Genomic DNA, 26,461 nt, shown 5'->3' on the forward strand with positions numbered 1-26,461 from the left:
GTCTCCCAGACGTGGCTGCTTCTGTGGTTTTTAGCACTGTGACTGCCACCGTGCAGCAAAGTAGGGTGCAGCCCTCACCCCCCAGAGGGCAGGGCCTGCCAAAGGCCAGCTACTTCCTCGTCAAACCAGATGAAGGACTGGGTGACTGAGGAGCACTTTGGTCAGATTAAGCTCAGGACTGTGGGTGCCAGAGCCCCTTCCTGCCCCTCCAGGACTCAGCTCAGGGACTTTCATTTTTCTTTCTTTCTTTCTTTCTTTTTTTTTTTTTTTTTTTTTTTCTTTTTGGGTTATAGCCGGCAGTGCTCAGGGACTCCTCTTGGCTCATGTACTCAGGAATAACTCATGGAGGTGCTCAGAGGACCATACGGGATGCTGGGAATTGAACCCAGATTGGCCGCGTGCAAGGCAAATGCCCTACGCACTGTGCTATTGCTCCAGCCCCTCAGGGACTGTCTTGCTCTCTCTTGTCATGAAGGTTTTTGACAGCCCACAATCCCCTCACCATTCTCCTCACCTCAAACTTAAGTTATCAGAGAAACTTCTCCTGGGCCAGAGTTTTCTCTGTGTTCAGGCCTGGGAATGTGTGTGTGTGTGTGTGTGTGTGTGTGTGTGTGTGTGTGTGTGTGTGTGTGTGACTCAGCAGTGCTCAACCATTTCTCCTGAGTCTCTACTCAGAGTTCCCTCCTGGTGGTGCTCAGGGAAACCGAGGGGCATGAGCTTGGCTTGACTGCAATCGGGGCACCGTAGGCACTTACCACTGCACCATCTTTCTGGCCCCAGGTTTGGCTCCTTTTCTTGTAGGCTTGTTTTTAGAGCCACACTTGACAGTGATCAGGGCTGACTCCTGGCTCTGTGCTCAGGGTTGACTCATGGCGGGCTCAGGGGCCCACATGAGGTGCCGGGAATCCAAGCCGGGTCAATTGGGCCAACTGTGTGGCAGGTAGAGCCCGATCCGCTGTGCCATCTCTCCCGCCCCATGCCTGGGCACTTCCAAGTAAGCTTCCTGCCTACTCCAGTGGAATCCATGGGGCCTAGTGCTGTCTCCATAGGAAGTCAGCCTGGGGTCAGAGGAGAGAGTGTGAGGTAGAGACAGCAGGTTTCTAGAATGTTCCGTGGCAAGAACCTTGGACTCTGGGCGGGTTGCTAGAATGTTCTGTACCCTGCAGCTGCTTACTCCACACTCCTTGTCTCTGCACAATGTGGGACTGACTCCTGGAGCATGAGTTTCCCTGAGATAAGCCACTACTCTGTGACGGAGCTGGAAGCTGATGGCTCCCTGGGGGCACCCCCGCCCCCACTGAGGAGGACAGAGGTGGTGGGGTGGGGGTGGGCGCTGCAGGCACAGCCCAGGGTGGGGGGAGAAACGGGGTCCCACCCACAGGTCCCTTGTGTACACAGGGGAGGCGGGGCAGAAGACTGCACCCTGCATCTGCTTGCAAGCCCCTTGCCTCGACCCTCCCCCTGACTCTTTGCTCAGGAGAGACCCCTGCTGGACCGTGGGCGGTCCCAGGAATGGAACTGGGGTCTACAGTTTGTCAGGGAAACGCCTTCACCCCTGTTCTCTCTCTTTGCTCCCTCCCATCATCTTGAAGAAAACTGCACCCTGTGACTTAAAAAAAAAAAGCAAAACCACACCCCATGACTTCAAAACAAAAGCAAAACCGCACCCCATGACTTAAAAACAAAAGCAAAATTGTTTTTTTTCAAAGAGGACCTGGGACAGTGGTACAGGAGATAAGGTACTTGCCTTGCTTGGCACTGCACATAGTTCCCTGAGCCCCACCAGGAGTGACTCCTGAGCAATGAGCCAGGAATAAACCTTGAGAACCTCAGGGTGTGGCCCCCACATCCCCATCAAAAAAAAAAAAAAAACCAATTCCCATGAAGAAAATCTGCTTCAATATGACTTCCGTTTTTTGGGGGGGGGGGGGGTCAGGCAGGAACTATGCATGTGAAACTTTCTCTCTTCTATGCCTGGGAAGTCTTTTCTTTTTTAATCTAAAAAATATTTATTTTTTAAAAAATTTTTATTAGTGAAACACCATGAGGTATAGTTGTAGACTTACAAATTTTTGTGCTTGGGTTTCAGTTATACAATGATCGAACACCCATCCCTTCACCAGTGCCCTTTCTCCACCCCCACCAATCCCAGTATCCCTCCTACCCCCCATCCCCCCCATCCCACCCCGCCTCTGTGGCAGGGCATTCCCTCTTGTTCTCTCTCTCCTTTTTGGGTACTGTGGTTTGCAACAGATCCTTCCAGGATGGGAGATCCTTGCTGAGAGCAGACTGTGGACTGAAAAATATTTATTCATTTGTAATGAAAGAAAGAAAAAGAGCCTCACGGCAAGCCCCTTGAGCCGCCCCTGGCCCCTGTGTGTGCCACAGAGAACAGGAAACTGAGCAAGAAGCCAGCAGGGCTGGGGGTGGTCCGGGTCACCCCATGTGGCCCCCGGGCGCTGGGGCCCCAGGAGGGACCCAGGAGCAACCTGAAGGGCAGGCCAGGCAGGCCAAGGTGGTGTTGGTGTGTGGGGTCCGGGGGGGACTCACAGCCTCTTGTTCTGCCCGCAGTGTGCTGGACGTGTTCCCCACCGTGCTGGCCCTGGCTGGAGCCAGCCTCCCCACAGGCCGGCGCTGGGATGGCCTGGACGTATCCGAGGTGCTTTTCGGCCGGTCTCAGCTGGGACATAGGGTGAGTGGAGAGGCCCTGCCCCAGCTCTGGTGTTTGTGCCAAGGGGGCGTCTTTGGCCCAGTGGCTGTGACAGAACCAGCGGAGAAGGCCCTCCCTCAGGATGACCCCTCTTCCCACTTCCCTCTGCTCTTCTCCTGCCAGTGTCCTGACCCTTCCTGAGACCCTCCCATCACCCTGAGTCCCCTTCCGTCACTCTGAGTCCCATTCCATCACCCCAACTTCCCTTTCATTACCCCAAGTTCCCTCCCATCACCCCAAGTCCCCTCCCATCACCCCGAGTTCCCTCCCATCACCCCAAGTCCCCTCCCATCACCCCAAGTTCCCTCCCATCACCCCGACTTCCCTTCCATTACCCTGAGTCCCCTCTTGTCACCCCGAGTCCCCTCCGTCACCCTGAATCCCCTCCCATCACCCCGAATCCCCTCCCGTCACCCCGAGTCCCCTCCCATCACCCCGAGTCCCCTCCCATCACCCCGACTCCCCTCCCATCAAACACTGGTGGCTGTGCTGGGAACTGAAAGTTTTTCCCCACCCTTCGCTTTTGGCCACAGGAAGAGGACATGGGAGGAGAGATGGTGGGAGAACCCCCCGCCCCATTTGAAAGGGATCGCCTCCCACTAAAGATTTTATTGCTGTTCTTCTTGGGGCAACATGGGAGGGACATGGATGCTGCCCACTTGTACGGGGGCTCCCCGAGCTGCTGTCCTGCCCGCTGCCCGGCAGCCCAGGACACAGCCTTGGGGTGGGGGGTGCGCCTGCAGGGCACCTACCAGCTCTGCCATGCGTTCTGGGGTCTCCAGACATGACTGGCAGCTCCTCAGTGCTGTCAGGTGCTCCTGGAATATCCGACTCTCTGGGCTGGGTCCGAGCAGCCAAGGAAGCCGGTTTCCGCTTCCTGTGGCTGGAACGGGAACAGCCGAGAGCCACGTCCGTGAGGGACCTCTGAGTGTTTCTCCCCATAGCTCCACACAGAATAATAGGGGTCAGCAGAACACGCCTCAAGGGCTCCCTGACATTGCCAGCTGGCCCTCTGGCAGACTCAGACGGGACCCTGGCCCTGGGACTTGACGGAGAAGGGGCCCCATGAAGGAGGTTGGACCCCCCAGCCAGCAAGGAGCCCCAGGCCGCAGGCGCGCCGGGTGTGGGGTGTCCCGTGGGAGGTGTGGTGCAGAAAGGCGTTCCAGGGGACTTGCTCCCCTCAGCACGTCTCAGGACCCAGCGGGAAACACTCCAGATCGTGGCTAGCCGCCAGAAGTTGCTGGTGAAAACTTCCAGAGTCACAGAGCAAGGGTGCTGCCACCTGGGTCACATCCCCCTCCCAGAACACTGGACTTCGGTAATGCTCGCCATGACCAGCGAGATAAGATTGTTGGGAGGTTGAAGGCAACCTAGCTCAAAGTTGGTCATGAGCTTGGCCTGGGTCTTCTCTCGGCAGAGGATGGGGGCTTGTCTTGGGTCTGCGCCGATGAGATGCACATCTCCACGTGCTTTCTAGAGAACCACATGCAAGGCATGTGCCTGCCCAAATCAATGCTCAGAGACACTCTCCCGTTTACACAGACACCCTCTCCAGGGTTCGTGGGTCTTTTTGTTTTTATTTTGCTTTTTGGATCACACCCAGCGATGCACAGGGGTTACTCCTGGCTCATGTACTCAGGAATTTCTCCTGGTGGTGCTCAGGGGACCATATGGGATGCTGGGAATTGAACCCGGGTCAGCTGCATGTAAGGTAAATACCCTCCCCGCTGTACTATAGCTCCAGCCCCAGGGTTTGTGTTTTTAAGGGGCCTTTTGGGCATGGTGCTCTGGGCTCACTCCAGGCTCTGTGCTCAAGGGTTCCATCAGGCTTGACCCTGGTCTGGCCTTTCTGCACCTTCATTCCTGTCCAGCCACCCCAGCCCACCCTTTGATGGGCTTGACCCGCAACATGCCCTGAGTTTATAAGGATCTAATAGAACAGAGTCTGGTTTAGGAACATGATGGCAGGGGCAGGAAGTTCCGAGTAACGCCTGTGTCTGCTTGTGCCACGTGCAACCCGTTGGCTCTTGTGCAAATGAAGAAACCAGTAAGGGAAAGGTGAGCAGCCAGGGGGCCTGGAACCTGGTGCACGGTGGCCCTGCAGATAGGCAGAGATGCCCCAGAGAAGCCTGACCACGGGGCTTCCTCCAGCTGCTGTCTTGCTCTGCAGGGGCATGTGGTCTTTGTGTGGGTTAGAACCCATAGCAGACTCCAGGGAGTCTGTCTCTCACCGATGTCCCCTCTGATGAAGCCACCTGCCAGCCCCTAGGGGGTACAGGCCAAGCCCCAGAACAGCCACTAAAGGGAAACCTTGCTTCCTGGTTCTGCCTCTGCCAAACCAGTTTGGGGCGGCTGGGGCCATAAAACACTGGGCACACCCTGACAAGGCTGTACCTTGAGGAAACCAAGGCAGGGGTGGCCATCCCCGGAACACCCATAACTTCTTGTAGGGAGGCCCCTAGCGGTGACAGATGACAGTGAAGGGAGCTGCGTCCCCCACCTGATGGGGCTGGGGGCTTGGTAAAGGGGAGAAGCCCTCCTTCTGGATGGGGGGGAGGGAAGCGGGCAAAACCAAAGACAGCCAAGCAAACAGGCTACGAACTGGAGATGCAAGTGATGTCTGAGGTTCAGACCCTCTTCCCCGAGCCCAGAAATGTCTCCAGCTGCGGCCAGTGTGCACCTTTTGCCAACCTCCTTCCTCTGAGGCTCTAACCAGAAGAACGTCAGAGCCGCTTGGAGGGAAAACACGGCAGGCAGATGTGGGTTGCGCCCCGGCCACTTGCTTTCCTGGAGAGAAGAGCCGACTTGAAGCTTCTGCCCCCTCCTGGCTGCTGCCTAAATTTCTTGGGGCTGGCGGCACCCTCCTGTCACACACCTGTGCGTGTGGGCGCGCGTATACACACACAGACAGACAGACAGACAGACAGACACACACACACACACACACACACACACACACACACACACGTTCCAGGATTTCTGTTGGTGCCAATCCAGGCCCTGATTGAAACTGGCAGCCTTGGTGTCTTGAGTGCATCCCCGGGGACCCGCGGACAATGGGGCTTCCTGAGGGGACGGCGAATGGCCTCCTGCTGGCCCAGGCTGGCTTCCTGTGGGGTCTAAAGGACAGAGTTCAGGGAGCCGCTTCTTTTCCTGCTGTCCGTGGGCAGGCTGGCAGTGAGCTGGTGGCTATCGCCATGGAGTCCCCCGGAAGCCACAGGTGTGGGGACTGCCGCAAGACAGCTGTTGACTGCTCCTGCAGATGTTTCTCATTGAGAAAAGTATCTTTAGCCCCGGTGGAAACTTTGAATCAGGCCAGTGCCTGCCTCCGGCTCTCTATCAGTCATGATTCATCTGATTCATCCCGTGGGGGTTGAAGCTTCCCAGGCCAAACCCAGCGAGCTCCCGGCGACGCTGTTCATCACGAACCTGGGATGAGCTGACTCCCTGCCCTGCTGCCCTCCGCGACCCGGGGAACCCCACACCTTCCACAGGTGACCTGTGCCCAGTGCCACAGAGGTGGCAGCATCTCGTGCTGTCGAGCTCGAGGGAGATAATGGATGTGATGGAAAGACAAGAGGTTACCTGCTAGAGTGCCGGGATGGGGCAGCTCTGCAGAGGGAGCAGAGGGCGGCGTTCCCTGCCCAGGACATGCACACCTGGGGGAAAGACAGCACCAAAGACAGCACAGGGGACCCACACCTGAATGGAAGAAGCCCCTGGGAGGGCTTTTTGGGTCACATCCGGCGATGCACAGAGGTTACTCCTGGTTCATGCACTCAGGAATCACTCCTGGTGGTGCTCAGGGGACCGTATGGGATGCTGGGGATGGAACCCGGGGTGGCCACATGCAAGGCAAACGTCCTACCCGCTGTGCTATCGCTCCTGCCCCCTGGGAGGGTTTTGTTTGTTTCTTTGACTTTTGTCTTTTGGGACCACAGCTGGCAGGGCTTAAGGTGCCAGCCGATTGGCACAGGGTCAGCCATGTGCAAGGCCAAGTACCCTCCCCTTGGTGGCATCTCTCTGGTTGTCTGCCGCCCGCCCCATGCTGAGAGTAAGAGTGGAATCCCTGATGTTCTCCACTCCAGATCCCCAGAGCAAAGAAGCGAGAGATTGCAGGGCAGACCACCATGCATGGCTATATAGAGCTCGGGGCGAGGCAGAGCGGCTCAATAAAAGGTTAATTAAGAAAACGTGGGTTGGTTTAGGTTCAGGAAGGCATTGGTGGGGCTGGAGCGATAGTACAGTGGGGACAACGTTTGCCTTCTTGCATGTGGCTGAGCAGGGTTCAATCCCTGGCATCCCTTGTGATCCCCCAAGCACTGTCACGAGTGATGTCTGAGTGCAGGGCCAGGAGTAAGCCCTGAGCAGGGATGACTCCCCACCTGCAAAAAAAAAAAAAAAGAAAGAAAGAAAAAGATGGCAATGATGCTGCCGATCCTTGTGGTAAGACTTCCCTTATGCGTGGCCCTAGGTGCTACAACTTGGCCACAGGTGCTAGAATCTGATCAGCGCCGTCACCCACTCTGAATCCACACAAGAGAGCGCCATCAGAGGGGCGGTGGGCGGGGGGCTGCCAGCCCTGGGGTGGGAGGCGCGGGCAGCGGGGCTTGTGCTGGTCTTCGGGAGAGGCAGGTTTGTTTCTACCAGTTGGCTCTGCTGTTCCCCCAGGTGCTGTTCCACCCCAACAGTGGGGCTGCAGGGGAGTTGGGAGCACTTCAGACTGTTCGCCTGGAGCACTACAAGGCCTTCTACATCACGGGTGAGGGCACGGGTGGGTAGTGGGGTGTGTGGGTGTGTATATGTGTGTATGATGTGTATGCATGTGTGTTTGTGTGTGTATGCATGTGTATGTGTATATGCGTGTATGTGTGTATTATGTGTTATATGTGTATGTATGTATGACGTGTGTATGTGGTATGTGTGTATGTGTGTATGTATGTGTGGGTACGTGTGGGTCTGTATGTGTGGGTCTGTAGGTATGTGTATTTGTGTATGAGTAGGTCTGTGTGTATGTGTGTACGAGTGTGTATGTGTGTGTTTATGTGTGTATGTGTGTATGTGTGTATGTGTATGTATGTACGTGTATATATGTATTGTATGTATGTGTTATGTATGTGTGTATGATGTGTATGTATGTGTATGTGTGTATGATGTGTGTATGTATATATGTATATGTATGTATGTGTGTATGTATGTGTTATGTGTGTGTGTGTGTATGAGGGGTCCCTTAGATCTGCCTTGGTGCCTTCCCAGCCCACGTCCTGCTCAGGGCCTTCGGCCCCGGGAACCCTCCAGCACTCGACCCAGAGGCCCCTCTGTGGTTTGCCAGCCCTGAAGCTCCACAGTCCGGCGGGAACACGCCCTGCCTCCTCCCCCTGCTGGTTGTCAAGGGGAGTTTGTCTGACAAGTCAGGGAAGCTGAGAGCTGGTCTGAGGAGCTAGGCTGGAGGGTGGGCTGGGGCCAGCCTCTGGGAACAGGTCTGTGTTTTGATGGGCTCTGGGACTGTCTTACCAGTGTATTTTAGAATGGCGAGTGTGGGTCGGATGGTGTTCAGAACTTTCCAGAGGCTTCTCTCTTTAAAACTCTGTCCTTCTGGTCTAGGTTGTCTAGAACCTTCTCTCTTGAACTTCTTAGTCAAACCGCTCTTATTTTATTTAAGGCCTAACTCAAAGGTCGCCTCCATTATCAAACCCCCATGCATCATGGCCGGGTGAGTTTGGGATGAAGTGCATCACACTCTGCCTTAGATGACAGTCATTTTGGCTAGATTTTTCTTGGTGGCGGGAGTGAAAGCTCCCCAATGGTACTCTGGAGGTCAAGAGGCCCCAAGTTGGTGATTCTCAACCAACTGGACCTGCAGGGGCCTAAGAGGGTGATGCTGCTTGGGCCCTGTGATGCTGGACATACCCAGAACCACCAGACGTAGCCTCCAGCACCTCTAACCCAGGCCGGGGCAGGCCAGGCATTGCCCTAACCGCTATCCTGTCTCTTAGCCCTTGGGCAGGATGTTTTAATTCTCTTAACCCAGAGCTGTAAAATCTTTAATCTTTATGGTCTTGGGTCTGGAGAGACGGTACAGCTGGTAGAGTGCCTGTCCTGCAGGTGGTCGACCCGGGTTTGATCCGCAGCATCCCATAGGGTTACCCGAGCACCGCCAGGTGTGATCTCTGAGTACAGAACCAGGAGTAACCCCTGAGCATCAAAACAAAACAAAATATGGATGATGTTGAAGGGCGTAGCACTATCTCCTGCACTTAGTAGGAATCAGAGTAATGAATGGAAAAGGAACAAAATCTTGGACCTGACTCAGATTCCCGTTGCACGCGCTGTGTTTCATGTTAGAGCTTTTCCAGAGAGTTCTATAAAACAAAATTTATTTCCCCCCTAAGCGTAAGTGATTCAGAAGAAACTATGGCACTGAAACACAAACAAACAAGTTCTTCGGGGGACTCTGATGTGAGGGTGGAAAAATAGCCACAGAATCTTTGATTCACCAAAACCTCAAACACGACCAACCCGTCAGAGTTTAAGCTTTGGGGTGGGAGTTGCTAGGCTGCAACTATCAACTATCAAGAATCACGTACCCCTGACGTGATCTTGGAGGCACGGCTGCCCCCTGGCTGAGAGCATTTCAAAAGTCAGGGCTTTGCCGGCAAGTGCTTGGCACCCCAGGACTGAATGACGAACGGTACTATGAAGTCACAGGACTGTTGAAGCCCATCATGGTTAGTCAGCCGTTACCATGTCCAGGGGAGTCTGTCTGTCCTGCAACAGACTTAGCAAATTCTCGGGAGAGCCGGTGTTGGGATGGGGCTGAAATCTCAACAGGTGGGGGTAATTTTAGCGGGGAGGGTAAAATACAGACCTGCTTCGGGGGGTGGTGGTCTGATGTCAGCTGGCAAGGGGGTTCTCCATTCAGACTGCTTTTCCCGTCTCCCGTTGGGAGTTTGTGTGGGGTTAGTCGATGTCACGCAGCTTCTTCTTTTTTTTTTTTTTTGCTTTTTAGGTCAAACCCGGTGATACACAGGGCTTACTCCTGGCTCTGCACTCAGGAATTACTCCTGGTGGTGCTCGGGGACCATATGGGATGCTGGGAATCAGACCCGGGTTGGCTGCGTGCAAAGCAAACGCCCTTCCCTCTGTACTATCGCTCCAGCCCCTCATGCAGCTTCTAGAATGTGCTGGAACCTAACACCCCCCCCCCCCCGCCCGCCCAAGGCCGCCTATTAAAACTAACACCCACTTTAGTTCTGCCAGGTGGTGCATCTTACAAACACTTCTTTTCTTCTGTCTTTAGCTCACTTACCTTTTTTTTTTTTTTTGGCTTTTTGGGTCACACCCAGTGATGCTCAGGGGTTACTCCTGGCTCTGCACTCAGGAATTACTCCTGGCAGTGCTCGAGGGACCCTATGGGATGCTGGGGATCAAACCCGGGTCGGCCACGTGCAAAGGCAGCAAACACCCTCCCCACTGGACTGTACCCCGGCCCCTACCTGTAATGTTACTGCTGGTAGAGGCGTGGCTGGAGCTGGCTGGGCCACTGCAGGCAGCTTCTTGGGCAGGGAGAGGCCGAATGTGTGTGTTGGGTGGGAGAGGGGGCCCAGGGCCAACCATGGGGGTCCTTCTGATGGTGCCGTGTGGTCCTTCTAGGTGGGGCCCAGGCCTGCGACGGGAGCGTGGGACCGGAGCAATGGCAAGACCCGCCCCTGATCTTCAATGTCCAGGAGGACCCCGCAGAGACCGTGCCTCTGGCCAGCGGGAGCGCTGAGTACCGAGCTGTCCTGCCCAGGGTGGCCAAGGCCCTTGCTGAGGTTCTGCGGGACATTGCTAGTGACAACACCTCCAGAGCCGATTACTCCAAGGACCCCTTGGCTGCGCCCTGCTGTGACCCCCGCCGGGCTGCCTGCCGCTGCCCTGCCGGCCCCTAGAACCCTTGGAGTCCCCAGTGGAAGCAGCCACGAGCAGGTGGCTTATTTGTTCCTGCTGGTTCTACCCACTTCCCAGCTGGGTGTGCTTAAAAACAGGGGCCAGAGAGATGGTTCAGTAGGTAGTGCACTTGCCTAGCATGCGGCGCACCTGGATTCGATTCCCAGCACCCCCCTATATGATCCCCTGAGCCCACCAGGAGTGATCCCAGAGCCAGGAGTCAGCCCTGAGCACTGCCTGGTGTGCCCCCTCCCCGAAAAAAATAATCCAAAAAATATATATAAATTAAAAAGTAAATATTTATTCTGTGCCCAAGCCCTAACTTAGGGTGTCTGGCAGTGCTGGCCTGCTGAAGGGAGGCTGTGAGGATGAACGTGCAGATTCATGTAGGGGCTACACCAAGCAGTGCTCAGGCATCACTCCTGGCTCTGAGCTTGCGTTAGATGCCTAGCAGTGGCGGGGTTGGGGATGGGGGGTCTCTGCAGTGCTGCTTCCAGGCGAGCGCCTCCCTGCCCTACTGTCTGTCCGGCCCCAGCGTGCTTTTCAATGTCCCCAGTTTGGCCAGTGCAGTACAGATTTCATCCTCAGGGGTGCTGGGACTTGGCCCAAATTCTTCAGCCCTTGCAATTCCTGGAGGAAAGGCCAGGGCAGGGCCCGGGAGCCTGCATTTCTAGAGGTACCTGTAGGGGGTGCTTGGAGAAGCAGGGTTCTACCAGAGGGCCGTGGGTGGAAACAAAGGTGTCCAAATCTGAGCGCTGGAGCATCAAGTTGTGAAGTTCACAGTCCAGCAGGCCTCCCTCCACCCCTGTTTATTTTTTTACGTTTTTTTTTTTTTTTGTCACACCTGGTGATGCTCAGGGGTTACTCCTGGCTCTGCACTCAGGAATCACTCCTGGTGGTGCTCAGGGGAACCATACAGGTTGCTGGAAATTGAACCCTGGTCAGCCGTGTGCAAGGCAAATGTCCTCCCTGCTGAATTATTGCTCCGGCCCCTTAACCCCTCAATTTAAAGGCCAAACTAAATGTATCTTACGCACTTTAAAGAGTTCATCCTACAGGGTCCGGAGCGATAGTGCAGCAGGGAGGGCATTTGCCTCGCACTCAACTGATCCGGGTTCGATACCCGGCATCCCATGTGGTCTCCCGAGCACCGCCAGGAGTGATTCCTGAGTGCAGAGCCAGGAGGAATCCTTGAACATTGCTGGGTGTGATGCAAAAACCCCAAAGAGCTCTCCCTACAAACCGCAAAGAAATAAGTCACAAAGGAACTCCCATAATGCATTGCCATGATTTTATTATTAGTGTCCTAAAATGGAACTCCAAGGTAATAAACAATTTATTCCAATCACTGCAAAAATGAAACAAAACACCTTTGCTGTGCTTAAAATAGTCTCTGTCAGTATGTAATATACAAGAAATACAATTCCAAAAGGTTTGTCTATAAGTACATTTTTTTTTTTACACAGCAGACATAGAAAAAGGATGCCTCCCATTATTAAACATACAAAACTGTGGTTACAGGGCAGTTTGCTTAGTTTGCATGGACTTGGGGGGGAGTGGGGAGGAACGTATCTGAAGGAGCAGGATGTGTACCCGAAGCCCCTCTCCCCCACATCCGCAACACACACTGGCAGCTGGGGGCTGGCCAGTGGCTTAAGTGGGTGGCGCCCGGGACTCCTGCCCCCCAGGTGTGCTCACACAATCGTACTCCATTCTTCCACCTTCCTGGGTCTCTCCACAACCACCCGACAGGGTGTCCTGAGTTTCTGGGTGTGCTTCTCCTCACGAGTGCTTCGTTTTGCCCTTCTGACTTCCGCGGCACAAGTTTATCTACCGAAATCAAAACAGAAGGGCCTTACTCTCTCTGGGAAGAGGCCGGGGGCATTCGCATCAGAGCTAGGGTGCCTGCCCGGTCAGGGGGGCCTGCGCCCCGAGGAGATGGACACCCCACCCCACCCCCAGTCCTGGTTTCAGGACACCCATCCCGTGGAGCGTCTCGGTGGAGGTGGGGAAGTTCAGTTTCAAAACTGCATTTATAAAAAATGTATGTGTGTGTGTGTGTGTGTGTGCACAGGTAAGTCAGGCTCATCTTCGGTGTCAGTACAAAGTGCTCAGTCACTGTTAAGTCGGGAACCCCTTTGGTCCCGACTCCCTTGCTCACGGGAGAAATGCTAGTGGGGGGACCACAGGCCTGGACTCCAAGGCCGAAGGCAACGGGAGTGGTACACAGGAGTGGACGGGGGATGGCAGTGTTCCTGTGTTGCTATTGTTCATGGAACAAAGTTAGGTCCCCAGGAGGTCAGAGCAGCGGTACGCAGGGAAGCATCCGTCTGTCTGTGGACAGATGCACATACGGACTTCAAAGGCCATTCTTGATGCCTTCCTGCCTGTGGCCAATACCTCAGGGCCCGGGGGGGGGGGGGGGTGCCAGGGAGATGCAGTCAACCTGCATCCTTGTCTGGTTGGAAAGTTCTCTCCCAGCAGACACCAAGACCCCATCATGGGCTTTGGAGAAGTTTCGGCGCCACACCTGGTGATGCTCAGGGGTTACTCCTGGCTAAATACTCAGGAATTACTTCTGGCGGTGCTCGGGGTGGCAGAGGGGAGGGACTGAAAGGGATGCTGGGGATGGAACCTGGGTCAGCTGCGTGCAAGGCAAGCACCCTCCCCGCTGTGCTATTGCTCTGGCCCCATGGGCTTGGAGGTTTTGAAGGCACTAGCGTCCGGGGGTGAGCCCTGGATTCTCTTGGCGAAAGGTGGCATGGTTTGGAGGCAGGGCAGGGCATGGCTGAGGGCTGGGGGGGCAGCCATTCCAGCTGGGCAGTGCCGACAAGCAGGGTGAGGAGGAGATGAATTAGAACAGCCCAGGGGCATGTCTAGCCCTGAACCTATGGATGCCCCCTTCCCTCCCACTGCCCTGCCTGTGACTGTCTGTGCCCCTGCCGGGGCCGGGGAGGGAACATCTCCCTCAGGGCCCCCTCCAGGTACCAGGGCTAAGGCGGGAAGGTGCCCAGCACTGCACAGGCCCTGGGTCAGCGCCCCGGAACGGACTGTCCAGCAGCCCTCCCGGGGCCACGCAGGAATGTTCTGTGCCTACAAATACCCAGGCCAGCCCCGTGCCAAAGCCACTTCCTGGAGCCGAGCACTGTGGCTTCCTGGGGACCGTGCGGGCGGACGGCGGATGTGGGGGGTGTGGTGGAGGTGGAGGACGCCTCTTCCAGCTTGTTTTTAAGCGTCTCCAGGTTTGGTTTTGTTTAACTCCCAAAGCAATTACGGACTCACGGTCCTAGGACTTAATTCAGCTTTCTCTGGCCACCGGAGGTGCTTCCTGCCTGCCAGGAGCCAAAGTGCCCCTGTTATCTAGCTGGAGAGCGGCTGGCCGTGAGGCTGGATTTCATCACCAAGCGAGAGGAAGAATGGAAGGAGTGACCGAATCTTTGTTCAAAGCCCACGGACTCTGACCCAGAAGCCTGGTGGGCCGGGCAGTTGGGTGGGGGGGGGGGGGGGAGCAGAGTGAATGCCTGTCTTGTGAGCAGGGTGGGGCAATGGGGGTGGGCCTGGAGGTCAGCTGGGAGGCTGAGTGCTCTGCTCGGTTCCTCAAAGCTGGAACTTCCAGTGAATGTCCCCCAACTAGGTGCGCAGGGCACCGTCTCAAGCCCCTGCTCTCTGCGCCGCCGCCGTCAAGGCCAGGCTTCACCTGTCCCCCAGGTCGCCCCCTGGGGTCTCTGTTGAGCCTCCCTCAGACCTGCCGAGTCACACACAGCCCCCGCCCCGGCCCCTTCTGGCGAGGGTGAGTGCAGGGGAGAGGAGTGCCCCTTCTGCATGAGGAGAGCCTCTTGCAGGACACAGGGAAGACTGGGGGGGGGGGGGGATGCGAGTGTTCCTCTCTGGAGGGGCTCCTCTCAAGTGCTCTGGGGTGGAGACCGCTTGGGACGGGGGCCTTGGGGCAGCTCCCTGGGGAAGGGAGTTCAGGAGGTCCTGGGAACCACCCAGACCACCTCACGCACGCAGAGGGTCTTCTCTGTGCCCAGGAAAGCCGGGAGAAACCAAGCCAAGCGCCCCAGCAGCCTGGGGGAGCAGGCGGGGCCCTTCAGACCAGCTGAAGCCCCCCAAGGGCTCCCTGGAGGAGGCAGTGCCTTTTGTGTTTGGCTCCAAGGGAGGCAGAGTCCTCAGGAAGGGAGGCTGAGGCAGGCGCAGGCTTCGGCGCACCCCTGGCGAGCAGCGGCAGGGAGGACAGAGAAGCCAGGCCAAGGGCGCCGTGGTACTCCCGGAACAGTGCTCCCGACCCCGCCGCCCGGCCCCGTCCCGTCCCGGCTGCCATGTGAGAAGGATGAGTGGCCGGGCGGGCAGGCGGGCAGGCGGCTTCCGGGCCAGCCTCCTACGAGCCCCTGATGCTCACAGGGGGGAATTCCTCCTCATCGTCCAGGCACACGGGCCCCGCCGCAAACTCGTGCTCGGGGATGACCTCGCCGCGGAGCGCCCCGCCGTCCTCCGAGAAACCTGCGAACCCAGGGCGGGCGTGAGTGCAGCCGCGGGCAGGGGTGGAGGGCCCGGGGACCCCCTGCCCACTCCCCACCAGCAAGGGCCCCCCCCGCCCAAGGTGCCTGGCAAGCTGGGCCCACCCACCCTTGGAGCCTGGGTTCTACGATGCAAAGTGACAGCTCCCTTGGGAGCTGGACTGTCCCCGGCGCTGGCCTGCCCAGGCCCCGGGGAACGGTGCTGAGGAGAACCTGCACCCCCCCCCCCCCCCCCCCCCGCCATTCTACCCCCGTGCTGCTGGGTGCCTGCATGCCCGGGCTGGCCCTGCCTGCTCACCTGGCACTGTGGAGGCCGGGGAGGTGCCCTGCCTGGCGACCGTGGCTGCGTAAGACTGAGGTAAGGATGGTTTGAGGTCACTGTCTTCGTTCTCGGTCACGGCCGAGCCCAGCAAGCTAATCGTGGCCGTGGAAAGGGGAGGGAGAGGAAGGAGGAAGGGAAAGAACAAACAAAAAAGGATTATCACATTCAGTGCCCTGCTGGCCGCCTGCATTCAGCGACCTGCTGGGTCAGTGGGAACAAGAAGGACCTAAAATGACCAGGACCTGGGGCCCTGGAAGAGCCAGGAAGACACCTGCTTTGCTCATGGTCAACCTGGGGTTGGATCCCTGGCACCCCGTAGGGTCCCTCAAGCCCCCCACCAGGAGTGATCCCTGAGTGCAGAGCCAGGAGGAAGCCCTGGACACCGCCGGGTGTGGCACCGAAGCCCAAAGCACGAGCCACGGCTCCTCCACCGCCTACAAGACGCCGAGACAGGTCCGGGGGATGACCCCGAGATCCTGGCTGGTGGGCAGCCCAGTAAACTGCCTTTGAACCTGGTGGCCCCTGTGCCATGCCCAGGCACCTCAAGAAGGAGGAAAGGAGGGGCTGGAGCAATAGCACAGTGGGGAGGGCATTTGCCTTGCATGCGGCCGATCTGAGTTCAATCCCCGGCATCCCATAGGGTCCCCCAAGCATCCCAGGAATGGTTCCTGAGAGCAGAACCAGGAGGAACCCCTGAGCATTGCCGGGTGTGACACACACACACAGACACACACACACACACACACACACACACACACACACACACACAAAAGAGGAAAGGGCCGGGCACTGGGTGGGCACTCTCTGCTGCCTGCAACGGCTTGGCCTGGCACAACTCCAGGGTGGGGTGTAGCCCGGGGGTGGGGTGGGGGGTGGTATGGAGGGGTGGGGTCTGAGGAAGCCACGCCGGTGCCGTGGCACGTGACCTCGCCCCCCTGGCTGGCTTCTCACCGGTGGGTCTTGATGAGGACGCACTCGCCCCCGTCCTGCGGGTCCAGGTTGTAGATGTACAGGTGACCATCTGAGGATGCCACCAGGAGCCGCGGCAGCTTCTGAATCCTGCGGGAGAAAAAACGCAGCAGTGATGGGTGTCCTCCGGGGACTGCAGGCGGCTCCCCACTGCCCCCTCACTGTCCCCACTGGTCACCAGTGCTCCTCCCCCTGGGCCTTCTGAGCTGCTGCTGACCCCGGCGGGGGAGGGGGGTTCTTTCTTGGAGGAAACGCTGTGTCTGCATGCTCAGCCCGGCCCACCTGGCTTCCCAGGGACGGAGAGGCTCTGGCTTCAACAGAGATGGGAGCGGGCCAGGGGTGGGGGTGGGGGGATACCCAGGACCCTCAGTGAGGGCTCAGCGTTGGGAGCGGCCCCCCAGCATGGGGCGGAGAATGGCCCCTCAGCACCGCTGGGTGTGGCCCCGAGAAACCAAAAGAACGAACAACAAAACCAAAAACCCACTGCCGGAGAGGGTGGGCACTGGTGCCCATGGGGTCTTGGGAACATTGATACAGGCAGCACCAGAGTCACGGACCCCATTACACGCCTCAGGTGAGGCATCTGCGAACCACAAAGGCGGGAGGGCAGGGGTTATAGAATGGCATCAGAAATAAACACTATTTTCAGAGTGTCTCCGATCTCTAGTCAGGAGATTGTTAAAAAGTCTCACACTGGCTTTCCAGCCGTCTCTGGAGAAAACCCATTAAAACTCCAACAGGAGAACCAGGTCTTTTCTTTCCTTTCCTTTTCTTTTTTTTTTTTTTTCTCTTTGGGTCACACCCGGTGATGCTCAGGGCTGACTCCCTGGCTCTGCACTCAGGACTTACTCTTGGTGGTGCTCAGGGGACCCCATGGGATGCCAGGGATTGAACTGGTTGGCCTTGTGGAAGGTAAACGCCCTCCCCACTGTGCTATCTATCGTTCTGGCCCCAGAACCAGGCCTTTCCTGTCCCATTCCCCCCAACCCTCCTGTTTCTGTGGCTTTGGGAAGAGCACTGGGTCTGGGTCTCTGCCTGCTGAGAGGGGTGGGCCAGGGGAGCACGGGGCCTGACAGCGTGCGGCAGGAAGTGCAGAGACACTTGTCCCCAGAGAGCAAGCGGCTGCAAGACAAGACAGAAACGGGCATGCGGAGGTCCACAGGTAGAGAGTGGGGGATGGTACGTGGGTGCGGCTGTGTGTACATGGAGGGTGTGAACACATGCAGCAGGGACACAGCAGGGACACGGGCAGATAGTGTGTGCCTGCAGCGCGCAGATACACGCAGAGCACACGGGGAGAGAGCGTGTGAGTACAACGGGAAGACATGCGCAGAGCGCAGGGACCGAGACCGTGTGCCCGCGGTGGGCAGATGCGAGCCCGCGGGCCAGACGTACGTGGAGAGCGTGCAGATGTTCCTCTGCCCGGACACGTGGAGGCGCCCGGTGGCGAAGGCCCTGTCCTGGTTCATCATGTCCGACACCTGGGCGGGGAGGTAGTTGGAAGCGGCCATGAACATCTTCCCCATGTAACCCGTCCAGGTGGAAGGCTCTTCGGGCCGACTGGGGGGGCAATGCATAGGGACGGTGAGAGTGAGCCACAGGCGCAGGCAGGGGGCAGGGCCCAGCATGGGTGGGCGCGCGCGCGCACACACACACACACACACATACACACATGGGATATCACACTCACACACACTGGGGATGTGAGAAACACACACATACCTGGGATGTCACACACACACAGATTCAGGATGTTACACACACACACACACACAGGATGCAACACACACATACACACACACACCTGGGATATGACACACAACCAGATGCCACACACACACACAACACACCCGCAGGATGTGACACACACACACACAGAACTGGGATGTCATACACACATACACACTCACATACCAAGGATGTGACACACACATAGACACACACTTGGGATGTGAACACACACACACAACACACACACACCCAGGATGTGACACATACACACACACCTGGGATTTCACACACATACATGCACACATACACCTGGGATGTGACACACGCACATACACACACATAACCAGGATGTCACATACACACACACACACACACAACCGGGATGTCACACACACACACAGGATATCTCTGTCTCTTCACACACACACACACACACACACACACACACACACACACGGGATGTGAGGTACGGCGCAGGCCCCAACAGTGAGTTCTGTGTTCACTGAGCCTCATGGAACGCAGGATTGTTCTGTTCCCGCCTGGCAGCAAGGCCTGTGGGTGCCCTGGGCCTTGGAAGGTCTGAAAGGCCTCAAGTGGTGCCCGTGCCCCTGCTTCAAGGTGGTGGTGTGCAGGGGCGGATGGGTGCCGCTTCCCAGAGGGGCTGGGATGGGGCCCGGCGGCCACCCCAGGAGGGCCTCATCAGAGCCCGTGGGCAGCTGCCCGGGGGCCATCCAAAGATGCCAGTGACCATACAGGAAGTCTTGGTGTGCCCCTACACGCAGAAACCGGCACCCTCGGTCCCTGCTCCGTGGGTGACAGCGTGAGAAGGGTCGGAGCAGGGTCCACCCTCCACTCTGCGTGCCTTCTGCACTCCGGGGGGGGGGGTGGGGAGGGGGGGGTTCAGTGTTGGCCACGGCTGTCCCCCAGCGTCCCCTGCAGGGGAGCAGGGAGCACAGCCCAGAAGCTCCGGGCGCAGGGGAGCCTTAGTTCTCCGGGTCCCCCAGAGTCGGAGTCGTGGCTCCTTTTGGAGAACAGTCTCCACTTGGATGTCAGGCACCCAGGAGGGCTCACCCGACAGAGAGGTCCGGAGACGCCACGGCGGCACCCGGGGACCGGGACAGCAGGGGCCGGGCAGAGCCCGAGGCAGCGGTAGGGGGGAGGGGGGGCGCGGGCGATCCCCCAGAGCCCCAGCCAGGCTGGAGGTGGGCAGTGCATCAAGGGTCAGCGAGTTGGGGAGGGTGTCCCCGGGACAGGAGTGTGGGCACGGAATGGACGTGGCAGAAGCCGCAGGCTGGGCTGGCATAGAGGGACGGGGCGGGGGAAGCTGTCCAGGAGAGCAGTGGCCAGGCCACTCTGCCGCGGCGGGGGATGGAGCCATGGCGCGGGTGTGGGGTCATGGCAAGTGGGAGCCCTGGGGGTGGGTGCCCAGCAGCACACGCGGGCCCTGGGCACCGTCGAGACTGACTGACCCTCAGAGCACCGCCAACAGGGGTGGTGCCCAAAAGAAACCGAAAAAGAACGGCTTTGGGAGCTGGCGACCCAGGCTCACCCACAAGTACCAGTGGGGGTGGGGAGGGCCGGGAGAGGGGCGGGATCTTGGCTGGGACCCGGGAGCCAGGGAACCTCAGAACTTGGGGTGGAAACGCCTCCTAACGGGTCAGCTCAGCCCTACCAGGAGCTCCAACAGGACACAGCGGCTGACAGAGGACGGCTGGGGTGGGGGAGGGGCAGGGGAAGCCGGCAATTCCAGGGGCAGGGGCTGTTCCTGGGGAAAGTATAGGCCCCAGACCAAGCGTCTGCAGGGCAAACGTGCAGAGTGAGAGATGCCGGTGAGCTGAGGCTGGGGCATACCGAAGCAGGGGCCGCCCCACACCCTGCAGACACCAGCGGGGCCTCGGCTGCTCTCCAGAGCCAAGGAGGAGCATGAACAGGACCCACGTGGCTCCCGGTGGGGGGGAAGCGGGGGTCAGCGGCGGTGACTGTGTCCCTCTCCCGGGAAGGGCCACTCTGGGGGGCTGAGCAGGACCCGGCGGTGTGGGCGAGATGCTCCCAGGAGAACCGCAGGACACCGCCGTGCCCACCACCCAGGTCGACCTGAGGGAGACACGGAGCTTCTTCGAGGCCCCGTTTCATGGGCGCGGAGATCCCCGCCCCGTCAACTTGGGGCGTCACGCGCGCACCTCCTCTCAGAAGCCAGGGGAGTGGGGCTCCCTCACCAACGCACGCATGGCGGCGCCTTTATTCTGAAGACGCTTCTGTGGGGGCGACCGGAGGTTTGAGGTCCCCAGGGAGGTGGGAACGGTCCGCGGTGCCCGGTGGCGGAGGAGGAGGGAGAAAGGGCTGGCGGACGGGGCAGAGGGTCCCACTGGGAGGTGACGTTAGCCACTTTGGGGTATGCACCCGGGCACCCAAGGGGCAGCAGCCCTGCGGGGTGGCTGGCGTAAATTTCAGGAACCTCTGGGATCCGGTGCTTTGGACCCAGACCGGGTGACGGTGAGGCGTCCCCAGTCTGGTAATGTGCCACCAGGGAGGCTCCTGGCACATCACCAGAAAAGCCGGAGGCTCCTCTGCCTGGTGGCGGGAGGAAGGGCTGAGATACCAAGGCCCCCTAGTGGCCGCGGGGGCTCCCTGGAGCTGGGGTGGGGGTGGTGCCTGGGGCCTGGCTGTACCCTCCCTGGAGCTGGGGAGTAGCAGAGCCGACTGCAGGGGCCGGTGGGGCTGGAATCCACAAAGAAGCTCGTGGGCACCTGGGCAGGGGCCGGTGGGGCTCGCAACGTGGATTGCTTTCTGCTCCGATCCTCTCGGGAAGCGAGTGTGGGTCCCGCGGGGCCGGGGACAGTCCCTAAGAGTCGCGGCTGGCAGAAAGGAGCCTCCCCTTGGTGACCGCTGACCCCATCCACCAGGCTTCTTTCCTGTTGATGTGGGGGGCCGCACCCAGTGGTGCTCAGGGCTCCCTCCTGGCAGTGCTGGGGGGCACCTTGGGGGGGGTGCACCCTGCTCGCTGACCTCTCTCGCTGGCTCCCCAGGTCCATTTTCCCTGGGCCTGGGATTGAGACTTGGGCCTCACCCCCGCCAAGCCAGGTGCCCTCCCCCCTCTCCCCCCGAGGCTGGGTTGGTGGATCAGAACATGGAAGTCCTGGAGGAGGAAGGACCTGCCCGAGGGCTTGGCGCGGGTAGCCAAGGTGGGGGGGGGGGAGGGGGGCTCCCTGGATCCCACGCATTCCTGCCATCTCTCGCTGCCCGGACTGGTGGGCCTACCTGCTGGCCAGCGGCTCCAGCTTAAAGATGTGCACCGTCTCCGTGTTGCTGGAGGCGCAGAGGAACTGCGAGTCCATGCTGAAGGCCAGCGAGCTGATGGTCACGTACCTAGGGATGGGGGATGCGGACAGTTGGCCTGGGAGTGTACCACTCTGGGTGGAAAGCCAGGGTTCGTGCCTGGCGACACTCTACCAACTTGGCAGGATGGCTCAATGCTTGCTCGGGGCAGGGGGGTATCCCCAGGGGGTTGCTTGGGCCAGGGGCGGGGATGCAGGGGGAGGTCTCCAAGGCTTTACCCGGAGCTGCTGAGGGGGTCTGTGCAGAGCCAGGGATCGAACCCGGGGCATGAGCCCGGAGGAAGAAGCAACGCCCCTGGTTCCTCAGCCCGGCACCCAAGCCTCTGACTCAAGCCTTTGGGTCCTAAACTCTCTGCGGGGCGGTTTGTACCCTCAGAGGTTAATGCCAGCAGGATTCACAGAAGGCTTCACTCGGGGGACAGCGTGAATCAGCCCCTGGCTCTCCTGGGCCCTGGGGGTCGTCTGGGTCAAGCCCTGACCTCACAGTCAGTGCCTACCCCCCCCCCACCCCCGCCACCAGGAACAGGAAACCGCTCGGGGCAGCAGCCTGAGTCCACACACGGCTGTGCCTGCAGGCTCGGCCCCAGGGGAAAGAGCCGCCCCTCCCCTCACCCAGCAGGGACACTGTGATCCTCACCCCACGGCCCCCATGCCCATGGCCGGACCCTGCGGCTGAGTGGGACGGGGAACACAGACCTTTTCATTCCTCTCCGGAACTCGTACAGCTTCTGCCCATCGGGTACAGAGAAGACGCGGATGACGGTGCCCTGGAGCAGAAGGCAGAGGGGCAGATGGGTGCCAGGTCAACCATGCCACAGGGTGGGCCCTTAGCTTATTTGGGGGTTGGGGGGTGGGGGAGCACCCAGGCAGTGGGCTGGTGGGGAGGTGTCACTGGGCTACTGGGCTGGGTGCTTGGATGCCGGGGCTGAGGATACAGCACTGCTGGGGACCACCCTGGAGACGCAAAGCGCAGAGGCCCCTGTGGCTATACTAGCCATGCCTGCAGGTGGGGACGCATTGTCCTGATCATGATCACGACCATCCTGTTGTTCGTAGATTGCCTCAAGCAGGCCCCAGTAACGTCTCCTAGGTCCTAGCCCTGAGATGTTTTAAGAAGTGCCATATTCAAGGCTCTTTCAGGGTTAGGAGAATGAGACCCATCATTGTTACTGGTATTTGGCATATTGGGTATATTGGCCATGGGGAGTTTGCCAGACTCTACCGTGTGGGCAGGTATATTCAGTAGCCTGCCAGTTTGTTCAAAGTAAGAATAAGATAATAAGATGTCGCGCGGCCATGAATGCGGCCGCGCGCTTCCGGGAGCTGGGTTTTATAGTCTCTGAGTCTTGGCCATTGATGGGATTACACGGCGCCAGGGGGCCAGTTGGTGGGTGTGATCCCTGCCTACTGGAATTTGGTATTGTCGTGATACCCCGGGTTATACCCTTAACCCTGTGTGACTGGTGAGATTTTTTTTTTTTCTTTTTGGGTCACACCCGGCAATGCTCAGGGCTTATTCCTGGCTCTGCACTCAGGATTTACTCCTGGCGGACGCTATGGGATGCCAGGAATTCAACCCAGGTCGGCCACATGCAAAGCAAACATTCAATACCCACTATCTCTCCGGCCCCTGAGATGGCTTTAAAAAACAAACAGAAAACCTTAAAGTCAAAAAAATGTTCAACACTTTCAAAAAAAAAATTAAAAAATGTTCTCTCTCTGATCCCAGGGGTGGAAGCCAGGGCCTCACACATGCCAGGAAAGTGTCAAGATTCTGAGCTACCCAGGTCCCACCCGCCCCAGCCCGAGAGGGAGGTGGCCCCTCAGGACAGCTGAGCTCAAGGACGCAGGACAGTGCCTCAGGCAGGGCCAGCCGCCCACTCCCCACCCCCAAGGGACAGGATGGGCCTGTCTGACCTCAGGCTCTGGGTGTGGGGGGAGGGGGTGCAGACAGGGACCCATACTCACTTTCTCCGAGGCACTGGCGAGCCTGGAGCCGGCGGCATTGAAGGTGACAGCAGCCAACATGCCCTCGTGGGCGGCGATGGTGCAGACCGTTTTCTGGGGGGACAGGAGGCACGTGGCCAGGGGTCCAGCGGGGAGGGTCCCTTCCCCCCACCTGCTCCGCTAGCCCCAGGCGCCCCATCCCCGCACCAGACCAGCAGGCCGTGGATGCGTCCTGCATCCACATCTGTGGGAGTTTGTCCCCGTCGCAGGCAGCCTGCCCACTCACCAGGGAGTGTCCGTCGTAAAGCACGATCTCGCCCGTCGTCTGGCTCCCGGGATAGGCCACATAGGAGTTGGAATGGTTGATGGACAGGGCACACAGGCCTGGCAGAAAAGAAGCCAGGCTGGCAGGGGACTCCCGGGAGCGCCCCCTGCTGGCGCGGGGCAGAACGACTCAGCCGCCCTCTGATCTCCCAGGCCTGACCCACTCTGCAAGGGGGGGGTGGGGTGGGGAAGGGGCTGTCCACGGCTGAGCAAGCACAGTTCTGGTGGGGGCGGGCAGGGCTCTTGCTCTCTTGCTCGAAAGGGGACCGGTGACCCCACCCCAGGGGATCTGAGTCCACCACTCCCTGAGGGTAAACATTTACCTACAGGGGAACTAAATGAGCCTCCCAGAGGGGGAAATCTGCCAGCAGGCCTCCACTGCCTCTCTCTGGCTGGTCATTTACAGGCTGGGGAGGGGGCCAAGGGCTGGGGGAGGAGGCCGGAGACTGGGGAGGGGGGCTGGAGGCTGGGAGAGGGGGCTGTATGTCTCCCTGCTTTGTTACTCTCTGGAGGTGCAAAGTGACTTGAAGGCTGAGTCTGCACCCCAGGGGGACCCACAAAGGCACACTGTCAGACAGAGCCCAGAGGGACAGAAGGCAGCCACCAAGGGCACCCAGGAGACTGGGCGGGGCAGGGGTGGGGTCCATCTAATAGCAGTCTGGTGACTGGGGGTGGGCTGGCAGGGGAGGGGTGTCTACCACAGTAGCCCAGAGCAGTTTCACAACTATGTACCCTGAGGATATTCCAAGGGGCCCACAGATAAAAATCATGTTGTGGGCCAGAGACAAGGGGGCTGACAGTCCGAAAGGGGGCCACACAAAGGCGGGGGCAAGGACTGAGGGGGCCACGGTCAGTAACAGGTTGAGAAACACAGGTTTAGGGCAATAGCGGTGCACACGGCGGAGGTAGAACCAAGAACTTTCCAGAACCCCAAACTGTGTGAGCACCATCCTTCTCAATGAACATCTTTGCAACAAGTCAGTGTGTCAGATGGGTTCTTAGGAACAGGAGGGAGACCTTGACTTTAGGCTAACATGCACTGTCTGTACTGTAGCACTGCACTGTCTTCCCATTGTTCATCGATTTTTTGCTCGAGCGGGCCCAGTAACGTTTTTATTTTGAGACTTGTTGTTACTGTGTTTGGCATATCGAATACGCCACGGGTAGCTTGCCAGGCTTTTGCCATGCGGGCTAGATACTCTCGGTAGCTTGCCCGGCTCTCCGAGAGGGACGGAGGAATTGAACCTGGCTCAGCCGGGCCGGCCGCGTGCAAGGCAAACGCCCTACCCCTGTGCTATTATTGCTCCAGCCCAGGCTAACATGCACCTGAGCAAATTTGCTGGGTGGGAGGGCAGAGGGTTAAAAAAATTAAATAAATAAATAAAATAAAAGCAAGCCCCGAAATGCAAACGCTTAGATCGGGAACCAAAGTCCAACTCCTGTTTCTGGCTTTGCCAAGGACACAGCCACACAGTGCTTTGGCAGGGTGATGTGGGGTCTGGGCGAGCTCTGCCATCCCTGGCCATTCCAGAACCTTCTCTGCCCCGACCTTCCAGAAACCAAGCCATTCCATGCCCCCTCCCCAAGTCTGGGCCTGGATGCCCGAAGTTCCCGTACTCTCTGGGTCCTGTACAACGGGCCAGTGGCGTCAGGTACGCAAAAACGGGGAGGATGAGGTGAAGATGGGCGCATCCCCGCACCAGGGGTGAGAGACCCTCTACACTGGGGGCACTGAGCCAAAGAGGCCCGGCCCGGGAGGAAGCACGCGTTGAGATCTCACAGGTCCTGGCGGCGCCTGGGCACACGCTCTGCGTTTTGTTTTTGTTTCAACACTGGGATCTGGAGCGCGCCCAAAAGACGGAGCAGATCCACTGTGGGCAGGAGGCCCAGGCTCAGTCTCCACACAGTTCCCTGGCACCAAGCCAGGAGTAACCCCTGGACCCGGGGCAAGAGAGCGGGGTTCCTTGAGACCACCGTGAGACGCCACCTCCCCCTCGGGGGATGTCTGCACCTGAAGGCAAGTGCCGGAGCCTGCAGAGGGGAACCAAAGGCGTGTGAGGGCACCCCACCAAGCAGATCCTTGGTGAAGCAAACTAGCTTTTTCCCCTTTTTTTTTTTGTTTCCTCTTTTGGGTCACACCTGGCGATGCACACGGGTTACTCCTGGCTCTGCACTCAGGAATTACTCCTGGTGGTGCTCGGGGAACCATATGGGATGCTGGGAATCGAACCCGGGTTGGCTGTGTGCAAGGCAAACACCCTCCCCGCTGTGCTATTGCTCCGGCCCCCTGAGCAGATCCTTGGAAGGCCGCACAGAGACGCCCAGCCACGGTGTGGGCAGTGAATGCCACGCGGAGCTTAGAGCCACAGAGAGAAACTCTTGTGCTGTTCACCGTGGCCGGAAAGAGGGCTAAGCTGGCAGTCGACGGGTGGAGGACGGCCAGGCTGTCCTTCCAGAAACCATTGCAGGCAGGAAGGGGAAGGCCAGGCTGACCGGGCTCCAGCGCGGATGGGCTCGGAGACAGAAGGCTCGGCACCAGCGGCCGTCCTGGTGGGACCTCGTGGAAAGTGGCCGCTCAGTCCATGATGGGTACACCCTGCAGAGACGGGGTCAGGGGGACTAGGCAGGCGTGGGTCCCCAAGGTCTGGGGCAGTGCACAGGGTGATGGTGAGAGCAA

The 26,461-nt window shown here is 58.8% G+C and overlaps 2 protein-coding genes across 2 annotated transcripts in view; one reads left to right on the forward strand and one right to left on the reverse strand.

The window, feature by feature from the left end:
- ARSG (arylsulfatase G) overlaps positions 1-10,967 on the forward strand; it is a 75,994-nt gene extending 65,027 nt beyond the window's left edge. The window contains exons 10-12 of the mRNA XM_056127921.1: positions 2,572-2,692; positions 7,382-7,472; positions 10,364-10,967. Coding sequence (XP_055983896.1) covers positions 2,572-2,692; positions 7,382-7,472; positions 10,364-10,641 — 490 coding nt within the window. The 3' untranslated portion in view covers positions 10,642-10,967. The remainder of the gene's footprint in view (positions 1-2,571; positions 2,693-7,381; positions 7,473-10,363) is intronic.
- A 941-nt stretch (positions 10,968-11,908) lies between these two features.
- The window catches only part of WIPI1 (WD repeat domain, phosphoinositide interacting 1), a 39,887-nt gene continuing 25,334 nt past the window's right edge, over positions 11,909-26,461 (reverse strand). The window contains exons 5-13 of the mRNA XM_056127924.1: positions 23,747-23,844; positions 23,482-23,574; positions 22,210-22,280; positions 21,437-21,544; positions 17,843-18,007; positions 16,430-16,537; positions 15,455-15,570; positions 15,039-15,139; positions 11,909-12,469 (exon numbers count right to left, since the gene is read on the reverse strand). Coding sequence (XP_055983899.1) covers positions 12,422-12,469; positions 15,039-15,139; positions 15,455-15,570; positions 16,430-16,537; positions 17,843-18,007; positions 21,437-21,544; positions 22,210-22,280; positions 23,482-23,574; positions 23,747-23,844 — 908 coding nt within the window. The 3' untranslated portion in view covers positions 11,909-12,421. The remainder of the gene's footprint in view (positions 12,470-15,038; positions 15,140-15,454; positions 15,571-16,429; positions 16,538-17,842; positions 18,008-21,436; positions 21,545-22,209; positions 22,281-23,481; positions 23,575-23,746; positions 23,845-26,461) is intronic.

Source organism: Sorex fumeus, unplaced genomic scaffold, assembly GCF_029834395.1.
Source record: "Sorex fumeus unplaced genomic scaffold, SorFum_2.1 ptg000063l, whole genome shotgun sequence".
Lineage (NCBI taxonomy): Eukaryota > Metazoa > Chordata > Mammalia > Eulipotyphla > Soricidae > Sorex > Sorex fumeus.